At 38.7% G+C, this 20,018-nt stretch overlaps 2 protein-coding genes and 2 long non-coding RNA genes across 4 annotated transcripts in view; 2 read left to right on the top strand and 2 right to left on the bottom strand.

Annotated features, from left to right (window-relative positions):
* Positions 1–933: 933 nt before the first annotated feature.
* Positions 934–15,677, bottom strand: LOC132891891 (uncharacterized). Its single transcript, XR_009655379.1, has 3 exons — positions 15,459–15,677; positions 15,131–15,323; positions 934–3,852 (listed from the first exon to the last, which is right to left on the bottom strand). It is a non-coding gene; the product is annotated as an uncharacterized LOC132891891 (long non-coding RNA).
* On the top strand, positions 9,116–12,245 carry dlx1a (distal-less homeobox 1a). Its single transcript, XM_060930003.1, has 3 exons — positions 9,116–10,034; positions 10,316–10,515; positions 10,876–12,245. The coding sequence occupies exons 1-3, from the start codon at positions 9,722–9,724 to the stop codon at positions 11,125–11,127; spliced, it is 765 nt and encodes a 254-aa protein (XP_060785986.1). The 5' UTR covers positions 9,116–9,721; the 3' UTR covers positions 11,128–12,245.
* Positions 15,678–17,133: 1,456 nt separating the features above from the next.
* Positions 17,134–19,682, bottom strand: dlx2a (distal-less homeobox 2a). The gene is made up of 3 exons (XM_060930002.1): positions 19,057–19,682; positions 18,675–18,859; positions 17,134–18,321 (listed from the first exon to the last, which is right to left on the bottom strand). The coding sequence occupies exons 1-3, from the start codon at positions 19,373–19,375 to the stop codon at positions 17,998–18,000; spliced, it is 828 nt and encodes a 275-aa protein (XP_060785985.1). The 5' UTR covers positions 19,376–19,682; the 3' UTR covers positions 17,134–17,997.
* The window catches only part of LOC132891889 (uncharacterized), a 28,204-nt gene continuing 26,835 nt past the window's right edge, over positions 18,650–20,018 (top strand). The window contains exon 1 of the long non-coding RNA XR_009655378.1: positions 18,650–18,841. This is a non-coding gene — a long non-coding RNA (uncharacterized LOC132891889). The remainder of the gene's footprint in view (positions 18,842–20,018) is intronic.

Below are 20,018 nucleotides of genomic sequence, written 5' to 3'. Positions count from 1 at the left end.
CCAGATATTTACAACAACTATTCATAATGATATCATATGACATTATAAACAAAGGAATTTAGTAGACCATTGGATAAACTGATTAGGTATTATCATGGATTTATTTGAAGTGCAAAGAATAATATATACATAATACATTGTTATGCATGCAAAAAGAATAGTAAAATATGCAATGAATTACAGTACATAAGGGTGGATGATCATGAATATTCAGTATGTGTACTGGAACACAATTAATTTGCCTTTCCGTGAGAAATTGAATTTGTAGACTTGGTCCTTTTTTGCCAAGAGGAATCCAGAATGTCCTTCGTGTTGTGAGGAAAATCCAACTCCTGCTGTGAAATAGAAACTAATGCATATCTCACTGGCACTGCTGTCTGCAGGGAGAATGGAAGAGACATTTTAATGCATTTAAGAATTTTTTTTTTAGGTAGCGGTTGATAGACAAAGGAACCTTATATTTGCGAACACCTAGGGTTTAATGCACTCAGAGGTGCTCTCTGCCTTGTCTTCCGCCCAACAAAACATGTTCTGCAGAATAAAGGAAAAAGCAAAGCACAAAATTATTCCTTCTGCCTTCTATCAAGCCCCTGCATTCACGGCAGCGTCTTAAGGGCGCGTCAGTCCGCCTGCCTCTCTTGGAGACGTAATTATCCTTTTTCCTGTCACAGGGCTCCAAATGATCTCTAACCACTGGGGTGCTTTTGCAGGAGCTCAGCTTTGTCAATAGGAAGGAGAAAGAGGTTTAATTTTCAGACAGCTGCACATCTACTTTTATCATACTATTATTTGCTTTCTGGTCATCTATCTCATCTGTGTGTGTTTCTTCACACTTCTGTTTGTGAGGTTTGGCTGCACATGTATATATATATATATATATATATATATATATATATATATATATATATATATATATATATATATATATGGCCTACGTACATTAACATATTTATTTATAGTCTTATACTTTTCTTGCAGTCATTTTTAGTGTGTACTGTTTTTTGCACTCCATGTTGTGCATGTAATTTCCTTTTCAGCATTTCTGTTTTCCCCCTTTTCCTTCCCTTTCAGAAAAGGCTGTGAATAGAAGGAAAATTATCACAATTACTCATATAATTGAGTCGTCTTTGTAGCAAGTGAAGCTCTAGTAGCCTTTTTTCCATCAGATAAAATGGTTTCATTATAGAGGTTTTCATATTCCCTGACACAGGACATTGGGAGAGGAGAGAAGAGGAGAGGAGCCAGTAAGGGCCTGGAGCCGAGTGGCTGGGCGCGTGCAGGAGACTCGGGCCGAACACGAAGGATCATTAAGGTCACAGTGGGGATAATTATCCCAGTGATGGAAAGAGCATCCAAGCACCTTTTTTCCCCTCATGCCACAAATGCTATGTCCCTGGCTTTTAGGCAAAAAAGAACTTTGTAATAAATGGAGCTTCCACCTACTACTTATACAAAAGAGAGAAGAGAGGAAGAGAGCGTGTGCTAGAGAGGGGTAGAAAGGGAGAGAGAGACATCAACATGACAATTTTCCATCATTAAGGCTAATGACAGGCTGGCTGAAGGGATCAAGGGGAAGAGAAAAGAGGGAGAGCATTCAGGTGTCGCTGAGGACTGACCTCTTTCTGTCTTTGTTCAAGGCTTTACCTCTTAACAAAGCCTGAAAAGGGCCATGCCACCGCAGCCCCCACAGCTGAACATCCCGCTTCATCCTCAGGCACAGCAAATTATTTAATTGGAAAATTTGCATGTTTCCCCATTTACAAGGCCATTAATTGGACAAAGAGTTGCTTCTTTTTGGCCATGCAATCAAACCTTGTTTTAATATGAATCAGAGAAAATTCTAAACAAATAGTTTAGCCCATCATATTATACTGTGTATGTTACCCCATCCGGTCTAGGTTCTGTCCCCAATCCCAGCTGGTTAAAATCATGGGTAGCTGCACTGAATACCAGACCCCAAATGGTTTTGCTTCACCAGGGATTGATTTTCATGGATTTTAATTTACTGCTTAGTTTGAAGATTTGATCACTGCCTGTCTCAGTCCTTTAGTCTGTGGACACAAGAAAATACAAGAAGTGACAATTTTATAGCCGGTTCATTTTATTGTTGTTGATGCATTAAGTAGCCACCATCTATTGGGCCAGATTTTTTACTACCAGTCACACCTAACTCAGGTAATTGCTCATTTTGGAGGGCAATTTTGGGGCAGGTAGGAGGCTAGGCAGGTTCCTCTGACTCCTGCTGCTATGATAATGGTAAAGGCTGCTGGGCTGTCACTGACGTGTGTGTGTGTGTGTGTGTGTGTGTGTGTGTGTGTGTGTGTGTGTGTGTGTGTGTGTGTGTGTGTGTGTGGTGCTGGACAATCTCCTTTTCCTCTGTGTGGGTTTTCCTGGCCTTCCTTTGATTCAGGTTCTGACATGTAAGTGATAGATTAAATAAGTAAATTATTATTCTGATCACTTCTGTCACTTGTTCTTTTAACTTAGTCATCCATATACCATCACCAAGTCATCAGGTTTTTCTTTGATAATTGTTTAACCTGTGAACTTAATTTCCACATTATTTCAAGTGTTTTAGGTGGACACAGTAGAGTACTGTGCAGAAGTCTTCGGCACATGTAAAGAAATGCTGTGGATCAAAAATGGCTTAAAAAATAATGAAATTAAATGTTTCAACATTAAAAAAATACTATAAACAGCAGTAAGCCATAATAAATTAAACAAAGTCAGTACATGGTGTGAGACGACCCTTTGCTTAAAAAAATAGTAGTCTCAGGTACCATTAGTGCAGTTTTATAAGGAAATGAGCTGTAGGTTTTACTGAGCATCATACAGAACCAGCCCCAGTTCTTCTGGACACTTTGACTGTCACACTTGCTTCTTAATTTTGCGCCAAAACCCCGTAGCCTTCATTATGTTTTCTTTTTTAATCTGAAAAGTGGTCTCTTATAAAATATGTTGCTCAGATACAAACTTTTTCCCTGTAACATTTAATTTTGTGCTGGAAAACGAACGTTTGGAACTCTAAAATGTTTTTGTACTGACTCGATAATGTAGAAGTCATACAATAGAAATCTATAACAAAGTTTGTATGAAAAAAATAGGGTGCCTCAGACTTTTGCACAGTCTCTCTCTTTCTCTCTCTCTCTCTCTCTCTCTCATATATATATATATATATATATATATATATATATATATATATGTATATGTATGTATGTGTGTGTGTGTGTATGAGGGAAAGCAATTTGTTCGAAATTGTATTAAAATTATATTTATCAGTCAACCAAAAAGTGTTGTTACAGGATAATAGGATATAAATAGCTGTTTATCTAGAGAAGCAATGAAAATATAAAAGTAATCTGGACATTAAAGAATAGCCAGAGGTCTTCAGGAAAACAGGATGCAGTAACAACAACAACAACAAAAGAAACTAAATCTTCACTGCATGAGAGTTATATTAAAACCAAGTTCATTAATATTCAACATTAATGGTTTGGCATTCTTAAATATATTTTGGCACAAATATGTTATGTAAAAAAGAACATAATAATAATAATAATAATAATAATAATAATAATAATAATAATAATAATAACCTGAATGCTTTAAGCTCCTATTGCTGGTTTTACTCTTCAGCAGAATCTCAGAGGGTGCAGAAAGTCTGTCTGGGACTGGGAGATGTCAATATTAGTGTCTATTATGTTTGTGTGAATGTGTTTCTGATCTGTTTCTGTTTGCAGGTGTGAACCACTGGCCAGGCCTGGAGACAATTATTCCTGTCTGCTCTCCCAGAGGACCCATGAGGTAGGGCTCCCCTTTAACTCTCTCCCACTGTGGCCTGAGTGTGTGCAGCTGGGGAAGAGAACACAGCAGCAACGGGCCAAAGAGACCCGGAGCCGTGCATTAATCCATCTCCATTTATATAGCCTACGCATACACTGCAGTTGTGTAAATATTTATCAAGATTTGATTTGCTTCATTTTGTAATGATGTAGCAACCATTCATTTGAAAAGACATTTTTTATCTGACTAGTTTCAGCTAGTTAATTTTCCAGTAGCATGTTTTATGTTCAGAGAATGTCATCATTAATTGTATTTTGCTGGGGAACAGACTTTTAGCTGGTCTTACTTACTGGAACAGAAAATTAATAACTCATAAAATGTATATTTTAAAAAGAAGATTTATGGGACACATATGAGTAACTTTAAATTAATTTGTAAGGATACATTTTCATATATAGATGTATTTATGTATTGATGACTGTTTCAAAGGAAAATAAAATTTTTCATTTATAAATAAAAAAAAACCACATAATGAAACAATCAATAATTTAGACAAACCTAGTTTGAAATGCCAACTGATTTCTCTAAACGGGTTGACTATTTTATGTTTATATTTATTTAAATAGATCTTTATGAAATTGTTCAGTTACAGGCCACATCATTATCAATACAGTCAAACCTTTTAAACTGAATACTCCAAAGTCCATGCAACATACATTTAACACGGCTTAATAATTCTGTATTGATTGGCAGGTTTTGTTGCACTACACCTTTCTTGTTCCTTCTCTGAGAAATTGTTCTGAATCTGAATGAGCACCTCCTCACCTCCTACACAGCCTCCTCTTGCTGTTTATAAGAGCTCACTGGAGCAGAAAATTGAAGGTATGCCCTGCTTAAACCATCCAATAGTGATCCAGTAAAACCTGGTCCAGTAAAGCACTATTCTATCCTCCATGGTTGATTAAATAAACTGAATTTGGATCATTACATCTGATCAAATTTGGTCCCTTTTTGGGCTTCATGCCATCGAGACAGGAATAGATCCATATTAGCAAGTGTGTAAATAAGGTGTAATTGCAAATCTCTGGCTAAATACCGGGCCACATGTCCAAACGAACAGACTGGCTGTTATTCACTCAGCTGAGCTGTTTATGTTAATGTGGAGTTAATGCTTTTTTAAACTGCAACACTTATGGGCAATTTGTTTAATCCAAACATGTGAAGAAGCACAATCCATTTGAAAGCTTTTCTTTATATCCACTATTATTCATTATGTGTGTATGCCCAGTGTATATCATCCTACAAAATTTGTGTTGTGGGTGTGTGGGTATATGTGTTTACAGTTATTTTTAAGTGCTCGTCATAACATCAAGTGCAAACGAGCAACTTCATTTTGACAAAAGGGAAAGCATTTTTCCCCTGATATTTATATTAGCCTAACACATAAAGCTCAGCAATAATACACCAGAGATCTGTTCAGTGCAAGGGGATTAGTCTCAAACAAAATGTAGCAGTGTTAATAAATGCTTGTCCTTATGTGGCTATAAACTGTAGAAAAATGGTAATGTACAGTAGTACATGAGAACAATCTTCACTATTTTCAGATACTTACTCAGTTTTAATGTGCATCTAGTAAAGATATTTTTTCCCCTTCTTTTTTTTTTATTTTATTGCTTTTTAGTCCATGTGTCTAAATAATTTACTGGTCCAGAGTGGTCTGTGGTTTTCAACCCAGTATATTATGTCTGGCTCAAAATAAGTGATTCATATAGTGACTGATTCATTGCTTCTTAATTTGGTTTGAGTCATCCTTACATCTGGTTTGAAATAATTATTGAAATTGACATTAATTTTATTCCCACATGCTGGATTTTCAGAACAATGTACAGCCTTCAGTGTCAAGAAGGTACTGTAGGAAGGTGGAGTAGCCTAGATGATGTTCTTCTACAATTATGTTCCTGTAGCGAAAGGTGCAAAAGGTACCTGTAGAGAGCACCATGTCAGCGAAAAGCAATTTCTCCTGAAATGTACATTTTGTAGTTAGTGTCTATGTTAGTCAAGTGCACATTATCACATGGACAACTCGCAGGTCAGCCTCACCATGGGAGGAAGTGGGTCTGCTTCATACTGAAGCAATTAAACCTCCCAGACAATCTTGTGCCACCAATAACAGAAACTAATCAGAGATTTGGACTTAAATTTACTCTGGCCCTCAAATCGGAAGTCCCTTTACAGTCGGATCGGGTTCTACTGAAAGGACGGATGTCTGCGCTTGATTTCATGCCGGAGACGAGGCAATAACTCAGCTGTCTGTTGCTGAAACGGAGTTTTGTCAGGGAGGTATTTCCCCTTCTGAGAGTGGAGATAGTATTTATCTTTAGCCTAGAACCCCCCCCCCCCAACACACACACACACACACACACACACACACACACACACACACACGGCTCTAGGATCTAGCAGGTGTTTAAAATAACGTGAGGATCTGTCCCTTTCCCTGATGCTGATTTCCACTTCATGATTTTGTCTAGCACTTTATTTTTGAACGTCTTTAGGAAAAAAAAAACCCGAGCTGTTGTGTGGTTGTAAAATCGAGCACGTGATTTTCCCCCTGTATATTATAATTAATGAGACACCATTAAAAGCGGCTTCTCTGGTTTATTTTCTACAGAAATGATTTGGATGATATCACGGCTTTGACGTCAAAGTCAACTTTGGATATGATTTTTTTTCTGCAGTCTAAACATGGTTATGATTTATCCTTTACTAAAAGTTTTGTTTGTTTGTTTGTTTGTTTGTTTGTTTCCTTTTATGACCTGCACCTGGACTGGCTATGTTGATTTGCCCTTAAAACACACCACCATGGGGTGATATCAGGGCTGTGTATTTTGGTAAACTCTCTCTCTCTCTCTCTCTCTCTCTCTCTCTCTCTCTCTCTCTGTGTGTGTGTGTGTGTGTGTGTGTGTGTGTGTGTGTGTGTGTGTGTGTGTGTGTGTGTGTGTGTGTGTGTGTGTTACTGTAACTCGAAAGAATATAAGCTAAACATGAATGTAGAGTTGGATTGTAATATGTCAGCATGCGTCTCCGTCTACAGTGAATATCTTCATATGCATATCCTTATATTTTGAAATTGAGCTTGATGTTTGACATTGGTTTCATTTCACCATGCTAATTTTGGTTTTACATTGTTGTATGGTTTTGTCTCTCTCGTTTTTTTTGTTCATTATTTTTAATTTATTTCCTTTTTTTGTTGTTGTTGCAGAGAATATTAGAGTGAGTGCTGAAGTCACTTTTGTTTTCTTCTTTTGTTTGTAAAATGACCTGTAGCCGACATTTGTTACCTATAATAAAACAGGGTGCATATGCAGACTACAGCTCAATTTCAGTCTTAGATCCCATAACCGAGTGCAATAAACACAGTTATCAGTCTGAACCAGGCTACATGTAAAAATCTTCCCTCAGCCCTGAATGATGATAATTGTTGGTTGTAATGCCGTTATTATTTTTTTGCCATTGATAAAAAAAAAATCTTTGTGAGGTAGTTTGTGAATGTAATTTCAAATACAAATTGCTTTAAATTGGACAATTTTCTGAGCCAATTTTGGGGGGGATATCACACAAAAAATTGCTGAATGTGACCGTCAGTGCAGAGGACTGATGTGCGTGGCGCGTGCGTCGCTCTGCATTCTGCTCCGCTCCGCTTGTGCGGTGGGAATTTGGAAAGTAACGGAATTTATCCGGTTAATTTGTAAACCGAGTTAGGATTTGGAAGGAGCGCTGTCCGAGGGTTCATCTGCAAGAGAATGCATGACACTGAAAAATAAACATGAAGCTGTGATCCGCTTTCACCGGGAAGGAGCGCACCGGTATGACCGCCTTTCTTTGTCACCTGTTTAGGTTCAGCTGCTCTAAAACCTTACTTCTAGAGAAGCAGACCTGGGTATAGGATAAACATTCATTGACCATCCTATCAAATATCTCTATCCATATATTCGTTTTAGTTTGTTTAATAGCCTATAGCCTATAAATCTGCAGATGTGTTTGTATTAACCCTGACCAGTGCGTCATATCAACATCCTCAGTGGGTTCTCGGACCTCCTGCAAGTTTTCCAAATGATGCCTGTCCATGGGTTAACTAGGTCTTACAGGTTAGACATTACAAACCGAGCTCTTAGATTAAAGAAAATATAAATCAATTACCATTCTGAAGCAAACAGTACAGGAGTTTGGGATCAGATATTAATCAGTTTAAATTCCACAGTGCTTCTAGACTTCATTCTTGGATATTAGTTGTTTGAAAAAAATTATTATTATTATTATTATTATTATTATTATTATTATTATTATTGAATTGCTCTAAAGATTATCGTTCATACACAAAACTGTTTTTAATGATATGAATTCTGGACTTCAAAGCAAATTCGTTCGTTTCCAAAGATTGCCTATTATTACTAGAGCTAAACATTTATTTCATTTCATCCATTCATAATTACTTAACATGGAACCAATTGTCTGTTGCTTCTTATGCTTTTCCTCTCTACTCGATTTTCTTGAGGTCTTGGTGTTTTAAGGTCATAACCCAGGTCACCACCAGCTATAAATAGCGCCTTTAACCTGACACATTTAAACCCAGTGCTAAAATATTTCCACTTGTGAAAAATGATGCCGTAGTAATGCAGGTCGCAGGGGAAAAAATCTCAGAAATAATGATTCTCTTAATTTTGAATCACCAAAGGAAGAGCATTCGTTGCTGCGAGTAGCAATATCTGTGCAAATGTGAACGCAATAGTCAAACTCTGGCCTTAAAATAATCTATTGAATGTTCTATCATTTATCAATGACACTGGAAAACCTGAATTATTTGGGCGCAGTATTTTCCCTGTTGTAGAAGAGTCCCAGAAGAATTCAGCCCAGGTGCGTTTCCAGTCGTTTAGGGATTCAGAGTGATTTGGATCCGCATGCCACTGGAAGTGTTAAATATATGGCTAATTATGCGTATGAAAATTAAACAACAGTGTTATGCAAATTCAACTGGTTTCAGCTGTGGCCTCAGCACTTGAGACTAGCATTTAATCAAAATGAAGCTAGTAATACATCTGTCCCTGAAACAATAAGGGCACAGACAAAAGCCATAGACCATTTATTATTAATCATATTTGTTAGTGCTTTCAGGGTTTTAAAAAATGTTAAAAGTATATTCTGAAACAAGTGTATTTATTGTTAATTTTAATAATAATAATAATAATAATAATAATAATAATAATAATAATAGCCTAGTGGTAAATGTAAACCTGTTTTAGTTTGTTTCTGTTTACATTAGGCTAATTTGGCCATTTTAATCTGACTGCTTTGTTATTTAATTTGGTTCACAAAAATGTAGCTGATTATGATTACACCAAGTTAGCCGTTAACTAAATCTAGTTTTAGTCAGAAAAGAGGAAATGCGCTCATTAAACAAGTTCTATGCAACAGAATATTACCAATGCCTTATTATGTGTGAATTATTTGTTTCTGTGTTTGGGTGATTTGTTTTAATAAACGAAAGATTAAAACAACAACAACAACAACAACAACATTTCTCAGTGACCCACCCCTAAATTTCCTTTTTAGCATCGAACATTTGGCTCTCAGGTTTGTCTTATTTCTTGTGTTATCATATTCCTCGGAGTCTGACCCGAGATCTCCAATCCCCACCACTCTTGGAGCGGGTGGACCAATCAGAGAGCACCTTGGATAAATATTCATGATTCCCTGATTCAAACGTTTGAGCGAGTTTGTGTAGATCCGCCGCATCACACCTAGACTTTTCACAGAGACAAACTACATTTTCTTATGAATGGAAAGTGAAAAAATCAGTTGAGCTTAAATTGGGATCCATCCTTCACTGAGATAGAAGAAAACAAAAAAAGGCAGGAGAAGGGAGATTCGCACTGAAGACATGACAATGACCACAATACCAGAGAGTCTAAACAGCCCCGTCTCAGGAAAGAGCGTTTTCATGGAATTTGGGCCACCAAGTCAACAAATGTCGCCTTCATCCATGTCTCACGGACATTATTCAATGCACTGTTTACATTCAGCCGGTCATCCTCAGCACGACAGCTCGTACAGTCCAGCTCCGTCTTTCCCCAGATCTCTGGCTTATCCATATGTCAACTCAGTCGGTAGCCATTCCTCAAGTCCATATCTCAGTAGCGTTCAGACTTACCAAAACAGCACGGCGTTAACGCAGACGCGGTTAGAAGATGCAGGTAAGAAATGCTTTTTCTCCCGCTCTGTTCATCTCTCACTTAACCGTGCCTTTGTTTTTCAGCTCACTGTGAGAATGCTGGACTGGAGTAGCCCAGATGTGTGGGTATTAGGCTTGGCAATTATTTATTGCGTAATGCTATAAACAATGTATGCAATTAACGCTAATTATACCTAAACTGCAGGCTGGAGCTAAAACTAGCGCAGTGATGATGTGCGCCGCGTTCAGGCGTCTCTGAGGCTCCAACTCTGATCTGAGCGCTTTTTCTTTTTCCTCTCGCAGCACCAGAAACGGAGAAAAGCACGGTGGTGGAAGGTGGAGAGGTTCGTTTCAACGGGAAGGGGAAAAAGATTCGCAAACCTCGGACTATATACTCCAGCCTCCAGCTGCAGGCACTGAACCGCAGATTTCAGCAGACGCAGTACCTGGCGCTGCCGGAGAGAGCAGAACTGGCCGCGTCTCTGGGGCTCACGCAGACCCAGGTGAGAACGCGTCTCAGCCTACACGAACATTTATTTAACACTTTACCATTGGGAGTGACAGATTCTAGGCGTAAAATAATTTAAATTCCACTTTCAAGCTTGGATAAATTATGATCAAAAGTCAAAATTTTACTTTAAAAAACTAGGCCTTTATTATGACTGGACAATTTACATTATGGATTTTGAGCCTTTTTTTTTTGCGCATTTATTCACCTTACCGTGCTCTTTGATGTACCTAATTAGAAATAGCCTATCCTTTTTTCTTTTTGCAAAGAAAACGTTTATTCGAATGTCATGGTTTATCAATAGTAGTCTGTATTTTGAAACTTGTTCGTCGCTTTGCTCACTCTCATTCTGCAGGTCAAGATCTGGTTTCAGAACAAACGATCCAAGTTTAAGAAGTTGATGAAGCAAGGTGGAGGAACCATAGACACGAGCGCACTGGCCAATGGCCGCGGACTGAGCGCCGGTTCACCCTCAGTAGCGCCCGTATGGAACTCATCCGCTAGCGTTAAAACCTCTGTCGGAACACCGAGCTCATACATCCCGAGCTACACCTCTTGGTATCCCAGCACGCACCAGGACTCTATGCAGCAGCCGCAGCTCATGTGAAGGCAGTGCTTAGCGGACCCCGCCCCTCTACCTTCGCGGAGGACCCGGATGAGGGGAGCACGCGACCCTGCCGCCCGGCTCTCCGGCCCTCAGCCCATACAGTACAGACTGCGATCACACACACTGCGATCACCCCGGAGCACACCGCACAACCACAGCCTGGAGGCCGAGACACTGAGAAATGGAGCGTCTGTGGCGGAGGAACGAGTTTTCCTCTTTTACTTTCAGAGCGGATTTCCCAGACAGTTGGGACAAACGAAGCTGCTCCTGATATTTCCTTTTTACCGTGTTTAAAACATTATATAAAGCTGTAACAAGTGAAAAAATATTTAATCATTTTTCAGACCTACATTTTTGCCTGGAAAATGGAACAAATGCGTTTATTTGGCATAATCTACATAAAAGCAGCAGTCTGCCTTTTTACAGCCGTCAATTGTTAACACACACACACACACACACACACACACACACACACCAAAAACAAAACATATCTTACATAGACTATATTTTCTACAGAGGAGGGTGAATGGGCTGTGCTGTCCCAGGCTCTGAGCATGTGGAATAGTGCTATAGGGTAAAATCATGCCAAGAGCCTGGTGTTCCTGATTCCAAAGAGCAAATCTTTATAGGCTAACTTAAGTCATTTTGGCTGTGTGGAGCTTCTTTGTGTGTTTATTTAAGGTAACTTATTTAGATTTCGTTTATGTCCGTCTGTATGTTTATTTAAAATGAATGTTCTTTAAAAGATATGGCTGCACTAAAGTGAGCAACACTTCACTTTGATTTGAGATGAATTTGTTAAGCCGAGTGCTTGTCACTCCTTCAAGAGCATCATTCTTTCTCTCCCCCCCTTCCCCCCATCCCCCCCCCGACACAAAGCAGCAGAAGTGTTTCGAGATCATGTACAGAAAAAGCCATTTTTTTTAAAAGATTGTGCTGTTAATGATGTGAAAAGGATTGCGACTCGAGTATGTTGATTACAAATGTGTTTAGCGTTCTACATGGCAAAATAGTTTTTTATTGGTCAAATTAATTTATTGTTTTTGTTTGTTTGTTTGTTTGTTTTATGGATTCGTGTACAATGTGTAAACTCTGACAGTAAAATTCACACTTTGAAAGATATTTTACAATGTCGTCATTGCAACTGTCACGGCAACCATGACCATGTTTTTCAGGCGAAAATCAAAACTGTCAAAATTATAAATATCAAAATTTTATATATATATATATATATATATATATATATATATATATATATATATATATATATATAAGCGCACTGCAGGTGTGCATGTGCAGGTCTCATTAGCAGCATTATTTAGGGTATATTTCCCACATCATTTCATCTCTCTTTTGCTAGACTTTTCATGTGACACTGAATCGCCGATTAATCCTGTGTTGGTTTCTATAACACAGTAAATCCTCCTACAATAAGAGTGCTTGTTCCTTTTCTCTTTCGTTTAGCCGCTATAAGCTCCTTTCCGCTCTTGTGCCGCTGGAACAGACCGCAGGCGGGTGAATAGCACGCGTACGTGTTAAGTGAATAATTGAGCGCGAGACAGGTGCCTGCAGAAAAGAGCAGGGGGGTGACCGGGGGGGCAGTGGGGTCCGGTGAGGGCCAGTGCGAGGTGGGGGGTTATGGACAAACCCGAAAACCCCTTGGTTGTGGTGGACCGTTAAACTGCGCTTTTTACTGAAAAATCCGAATCATGCCGAGCCGATTAAATAGTCGTTAAGGACAATAAAAAATTCACGAAATATCTTCACCGCAGTTCACTAGTGTTTTTATGTTGAGTGTAGATCATGTGTGGTGTTCAATTTCTTTAAATTGTCATAAATTAAAAAAAATTATCTATCAAAAAGAAAAGTATTTCTTTCCAAAAGCTAGGAAAGAACATTATCACAATTTAAGACTCATCTCAACAGTCTTGTTGGATCAGTTATCATTTACATAATGCCCTGCATAATGTGACCCAGCATTAGGACTTTCAGTGCTTTTTCGAGAGCACCTTACAAGCCACAGTGTGTGTGTGTGTGTGTGTGTGTGTGTTCGTTCACCCGCTAGAGAGTGCAGTAATTATTCTGACAAATTTTGACGTTCTTCATGTGGGGCCTGCAAAAGAAAAAAGAAAAAAAAGGCCTCTCACTTTTTACAGCTGGAAGAGGAAAGGCCACAGTGTGTTCCACAGGAATAACCATAGTGGTCAAGAACAGACAGCAGCTACAGGCACCAGGAGACTCGGATCTACAGAAATATGAGTAATTTTACCTTTGCCTACTTTTATCTCTTTTATGGATAGATTAGGACTGATTTAGGACTGATTATTTGGGTCACCGCTATTTTATCATGTTTGTATCAATTGTTAAGTGTCAAAAATATTATATCAAATTCAATGAGATTTTCACGAAAAGCTAAAACCACAGCAACGAAACTAACGTTATTGGTACAGCCCACAGTCATACAGGCACTAATGGTACTACTACTACTACTACTACTACTAATAATAATTATATATATATATATATATATATATATATATATATATATATATATATATATATATATATATATATATCCACACACACCAATAGCTATTATTATTATTATTATTATTATTATTATTATTATTATTAGTCGTCTTTTGATAACTTGCCCGATTCTGATCCCCTGTGTTTTTTTTCCTGAGGTTAAACCTGTTGGATGATATTTCTGTGAGTAGTGATTAATATATAATATTAATAATAAAATAATATGTAATTTTTTAAAATGAATAAAATAAAATTTAGCGTAACTGTTTAAATGTGAGCGCATATACACATAAGCTAATGTTCATTCATTGTCTATACATAAACGTGCAATGATTAATGAGACATACAATGTATAACAAAATTGAACTATTAATGATAAAACATAGCGCACTGACTGTATAATATATGCATCCTAAATCCAGAAAAGGACATAATAAAATATTTAAAAAGAAAAAGTGTATTTATTTCTTTTCTGTTTATTATTTTATGGATGGATGGATGGATGGATTTACTATAAGAGGCTGGGGTAGGCTATGCAGCTGTGGAGCGGAGAGGGTCAGCGTTATTTCACTATATTCTCCTCTTGATTACGAGCCGAGCCCATCAAACCAGACATAATTACAGTCATTGCGCCCTTATTTATTCTAATGCAGTTTCCCATCTACAGGATAATTATGAGCAATTTTTTTTCGCACGTGGAATCTTTTGTTAACAAAGGAGATAGCGCAGTGAAAGAAAATTTGCTGTGCGATGAAAAAAAAAAAAAAGAGCGACTTAGGTGCACCACAGCCCCCCTCACAGCGGCTCGCTTATAAGTAAGCCTGGCAAATTGCTTGCAGGTGTATACCGAGGGATTGTCAATAGGAAGAGCGCACAAAATTAGCAATAGCACAATGTTGGAATAATTAAGGCAGTAGTGAAATTATGGAACAAGGGCTGCCTTATTTTTGTCCTACAAATGACAGAAAGTCTGGCTTCAAAATTCAACAAAGAATCAGTTGCGTTATGTTTTTAGCATTAGGAAATAAAATGAATGTAGGTTGCATCTGTGTGACAGCAATGCACCCTTTCTCTTAAATATTTGTATTCGTTTATATTCTTTTGCTAATATTCGTTAAACCTCGGAATCTTAAATAGATACAGAAAAACAAAGATGAAACAAAGTATTGTTTTCCCCCCACTTCATTTGATTTATTTAATATACTGCAAATACAAACACAATTATTTATAACTAATATTTTAGTCAGATGTTCTCATTTGTGCAAATTAAAATACGAAGCTGACTGAGTCTCTGGAAAAGAAAACAGGGAAATGTCCTTGTTTTTATCGAATGTCTAATATATTACTGAAAACTTACATTATTATAGCCTATAGCCTATTATGTTTTTGTTGGGAAATGGAGTAATAAAAAAAAGCAATAGTGAAAAGGTAATTCTGACAACAAGCGTTAGGAATGGATAAGCTTTATTCTTACCTGTTGTAAGATAAATGAATATGCAGATCAGGCGTGTATTCATATGAGTCAGTATTTAGTATCCAGTGGTCACTCGGTTGGTTGAAGGCTTCAGGTCCGAGCACGAGCCTCGTGTAAGCACAGGGCTAGGAGCTTTAGCAGCAGAGCACTGCACAAGACTGAAAAACTCCAGCTTTATTTTCCCTCTTTATAGCTGTTGGGGGAAAAAATTGCAGATTATTAGCATAAATGTTTACTCCTCATTACGCTGATGACATTGTGCACTCGAGATCTTGGTAATCTTTGGGAAAATTATGAGTAATTTTTAAAAATTTAAAGCAGCAGTTACCACGCAATTCAGGCTAATTTTGCGTAGGCTCCAAACGGATATAATTATAGCCGAGTCAAGATGTTATGCTAAAAACTATGCATTGATATTCCCATTTATTATGTACATGCAACTTTGACAATGTTGATGCTTGAAATAGCTGGAAATTGTCTTGCTCAAAAATTACAGTCCATATTAGGACATCTAAAATTGCGAAGAATTATACAGTAATTGCAGGCTTTCGGATCGGAGAGCCAGAATGCTCAAACTGGAGCAATTGTGGATGAAATTACAGATCAGAGTATAAATTAGGGAAGGGGTATGGCATTTTTCAAGTTGTCTCCAGGATTCCGGAAGTGTCTAACACCGCATCATCACTGATCTTTTAGGGGGAAAGAGAGGGGGTGGCGTGCAGAACACACGCGCCTCTAATACTCCTTTATAGCCGACATTTGTTTTCATTTGTAATAAAGTGACAGTTCCCCCCTCTTTGTCTGAGTTATGAAACATTTGGATTTTACTTTACTAATCAATTATTCTAATTTGCCCTCTTGGTCTGTGAATGGTACAAGAGGCACACTGTAGTCTAACATAATAATGGGTGTTAACCATTGTACCGATGGTCAAATGTCTGGCTCTTCAAATCCACGCTTTATAGTTTTGAACAAGTGACTGTGCACAGGACGTAATGTTATTAAAATATCCCACTAGCCAGTGTTTAATTAAAAGGTTTTCTACTGGCAAAGTTGGACCCCATGCAGTATCAGTATAGGCTATCAGTATAGCCTACAAGCCTCATTAAAATTGGCTTCTTTTTTGTTATTTGCAAAATTGAATATATTGAATAAACCCACTGGCTAATCTCTTTTGTGAGTTTGCACATCAGTCGGATACATCAGCAGGTTGCAGAGAGCTCTTTAACGTCCAAACCCCGGGGCGACATCGAACACATGTAATTTAGCCATCTCTGACAAAGTACATCATGATTACATCGCCTTCTCTACAACTGGAGACAAAAAAAAAAAGTAATTTGCTCCCTATGCTATATTCTTTCTCGAGGCCAATATTTTTTTTATAAATTACCTTACTAACCATATAGCTAGCTAATCTAGACCTGTGAGGTGTTTTGACCGGTTAAAGAGTCTATAATCTCCACCACACATAACCATTACGCACCGTGCATTACCATAATATCCCCAAAACAATTTCTTTAGTCGGCTACGACAGTACGAGTGCCCACATCTTGCATTATCAGAGGATTGAGCGACGTGTTTTCATTTTTGTTTAGTTAGAGGCAGTTTTACGCTGAGACTCGAACCCGTCTCATCGGCTGAACTCATCTTATGATCTCTGCTTCATCTCCATGGCGCTCCTGTTATCAGCACTAAATATTGGTCGTCGTATTTTATACATCATGCAGGCTGCACAGTCATACCTGTCATTTTGGTGGACAAAAGGTGAATTTGTGAGTTTTGTTTGAAACATTTACAAGCATCACGCCTTCAGCCAGACTTATTACAGGCTGAGAGGCTCGTCTGGCGCCAGAGCAGCAGGAGGAGGCGTGGCCGGAGAGACGGGAAAACATCTGAAACATTTCAGCAGCGCGCGCGCGCTCCAGAGCAAAAAAAACACTCAGAGAAGAAGAAACAACTTCCTTTTCCAGGTTCGAAACACTGGGTTTGAAAAGAACGTTAAATTCACATGAAACATTTTTTTTATTTAAATACGCATTTCATAGAATGGCAGAACTGTTCATTGAGCATACCACAAATAAAAAATAAATTAAACAAAAGTATTCTTGTTTCCAAGAAACGTGTTACATGTGAATTTTGATGGGGGGTGGGGGAGGGGGAATCAGTAGCTTTTGCGTTCTTAATGTTTCCCATTAGGCATAATCCAGCAAAAACGAAAACCCTACCTTATAACCTACAAGTCTATAGTGATGGCAACATATCAGAAGGACGCAGTGAAACATACAAGCAGTTACAGAGACACGTTTCTCCTACTAACCTTATGTACAACTTAGAAAGCAAAAAAAAAAAACCATATATATATATATATATATATATATATATGACAATGTTGGACACATTATGGTGGACGAATGAAAGTGAGGTCATTTTTTTAAAGGCACGATACAGCTTGAAAACTGTGCTACATAATCTGACGTTAACATCCTGCTATAAAGTTCACTCCGGCCTCAACAGCTTTTTAGAGCATAGCTTTGGATCTTAGTGGTTCATTAGCAATGCATTATGTTTTGCACCTCCAGAGACAAAATAAATAAATACAAAAATAATTGCAATGTCTTTTATTCTTCCGTGTCTGCCTGATGACGATATTGTGTATAAGAAAAAAAAAGAAAGAAAACAGTATAACACGCAGCAAGGAACATGGTAGGCCTAGATCTCTGTCCAAGTTCATCAGCTGCGGCAGTTCTCAGAAAACGAGGCCTAAGTCACATCAAACTCTCGGGTTGTTTTTTCTCTCTCTCTCTCATTTTCCCGAGCAAAGTTAATTCTCCAGTCTTTTTTTTTCTTTAAAGTCATTTTCGTTGTTGTCAAAATATCGTCCCGGCGCTGACGGCTGTGTTGTGGTGGTGCTGCGCCAGCGCGTTCGCTTGGAGGTGCGCGCCTGAGTTCGTGGATGAGTACCAGGAGTAGTTGGTGAGGAAGGAAGGCGCAGTGGTGCTGGGAGAGCCACTGCTCGGGGCTAAACCCGAGCTCATCCTGTTCTGGTTTGGTGGAAAGTCCCAGGCGCTGTTGACGGTTGGCGAGTGGCACGGAGGAGACTCGCTGGAAGCCACGTGTTGCTCGGGCGGGATTTCTCCATTCTTCCACAACTTCTTGAACTTTGAGCGACGGTTCTGAAACCAGATTTTGACCTGAAATAATAACGCAAAGATATCGTTTAGATCACAAATAAACAAATGCACACAGACATATCTAAAGCTCTATGACTGAAAGTAAAATGCGCTATATCCGATTGACAGGCTTTAGTATTAAATATCTATACCGCGATTAAAGTAAAATAAAGTGTCAGGTATATTGTTATTCTAGGTTACAAAAATCACGATATAGACTAGTCTATTACTGGACATAGATGTATGTTTACGCATCATTTACGCAATCCTTCTGAACGTAACTGATGCTGATTGAAATACATTTTGCTCCTTACAGATGATTTGCTCGTTCAGTCGCAGACTTGCTGAGTTTAGATGTGATCAGTGACGCTCACCTGGGTCTGTGTGAGGCCCAGAGAAGCGGCGAGCTCGGCTCTTTCAGGCAGCGCCAGGTACTGTGTCTTCTGGAAGCGCCTCTGCAGCGCGGCCAGCTGGAAACTCGAGTAAATCGTCCTCGGTTTGCGCACCTTCTTTGGCTTTCCGTTCACCATCCGGATTTCAGGTTCGTTCTCCTCTTTTTCTACAATGAAACAAGAACATCTTTGATTATGAAATCTTCTATCAAGATAAACTAAGAAGTTGGTAAACAAATAAGGTATGCATGCATTCTAATATCTAGAGTAAAAAAAACCCCTGCTGTGATGTGTTTTTAGAGACTAAAATGGTGGTTTGCAGTTTTATTACAGATCCCCACACGGTAGTGGTGGTAGTGGTTACCTGCGTCAGTAGGAGTAGGCGATGCGCTCGAACCGTACGTGCTGTAAGTACTGAAGGAACTGTTGAAGCCCAGCTCGTAAGACTTGGCGTTGTACTGGACGCTGCTCATGCCGTTGTTGTGGTACGGATAAGTACCGAGCTGGCCATAAGGCGAACCTGCACAGTGACTCGGTTGCTGGCCGTTGTAGTAGCTACTGTCCGTGGCGGTAGAGACGGGTAAAGTCGGAGATTCCTGCGATTTATGCAAGCTGTGGTAACCGCTCGAGGTAATCTGGTTGGAATGCATATCTGTGCTGAGACTGTCAAACACTCCAGTCATGGTTAATGCTCAAACAAAATCAAACCGTGCAAATAATGGACAGGCACTCATCCAGTAATGCAACCGCGTAGAGAGAAAGAGAGAGAGAAGCAGAAATAAAATTCACCACCAGTTATAAATTTGTTTTCTGAATAGCTGTCATTTATTCCTGTGAGCTCTAGAGAGGAGACTGTGCTCATTCCCTGACCGAGGAGCCTGATTGTCTGCAGCTCAGGAGTGCAGCGGGCGACATTTATCGCGCGTCACGTGGGAGGCCGAACCTGCGGGCCACAAACAGCCAATGATGGCAGGGTTCAGGGAAACACAGAGCTACAGAGAAAATCAACTTTTAGTGTTTTAATGCATGCAAACACACACACACGCACACACACACACACACACACACACACACACAAAGAAACATAAAGACAGTGATCAGTAAAACCGTGGATTAAGGTTAAAAAAATAAGTGTCAACTTTTTGCAGCTTCGTATTTTTTCGTCTAAAAACACATGTCGTAACTGGTGTAAAAATTCAGTTAAAGATTAAAAAGTTAATCAAAGATTAAATTCAAGATTTAAAGATTAAAGATTGAATTAAAGATTAATTCAGTTAAAAAGTTGACGCATTTTTTAAAACTTTGATCCAATGTTTCTTTTTTCAG

This window comes from Neoarius graeffei, chromosome 9 (genome assembly GCF_027579695.1).
Source record: "Neoarius graeffei isolate fNeoGra1 chromosome 9, fNeoGra1.pri, whole genome shotgun sequence".
Taxonomy (NCBI): domain Eukaryota; kingdom Metazoa; phylum Chordata; class Actinopteri; order Siluriformes; family Ariidae; genus Neoarius; species Neoarius graeffei.
Note: the sequence above shows the minus strand (reverse complement) of the source record. Positions and strands in the feature narration are given on the sequence as shown.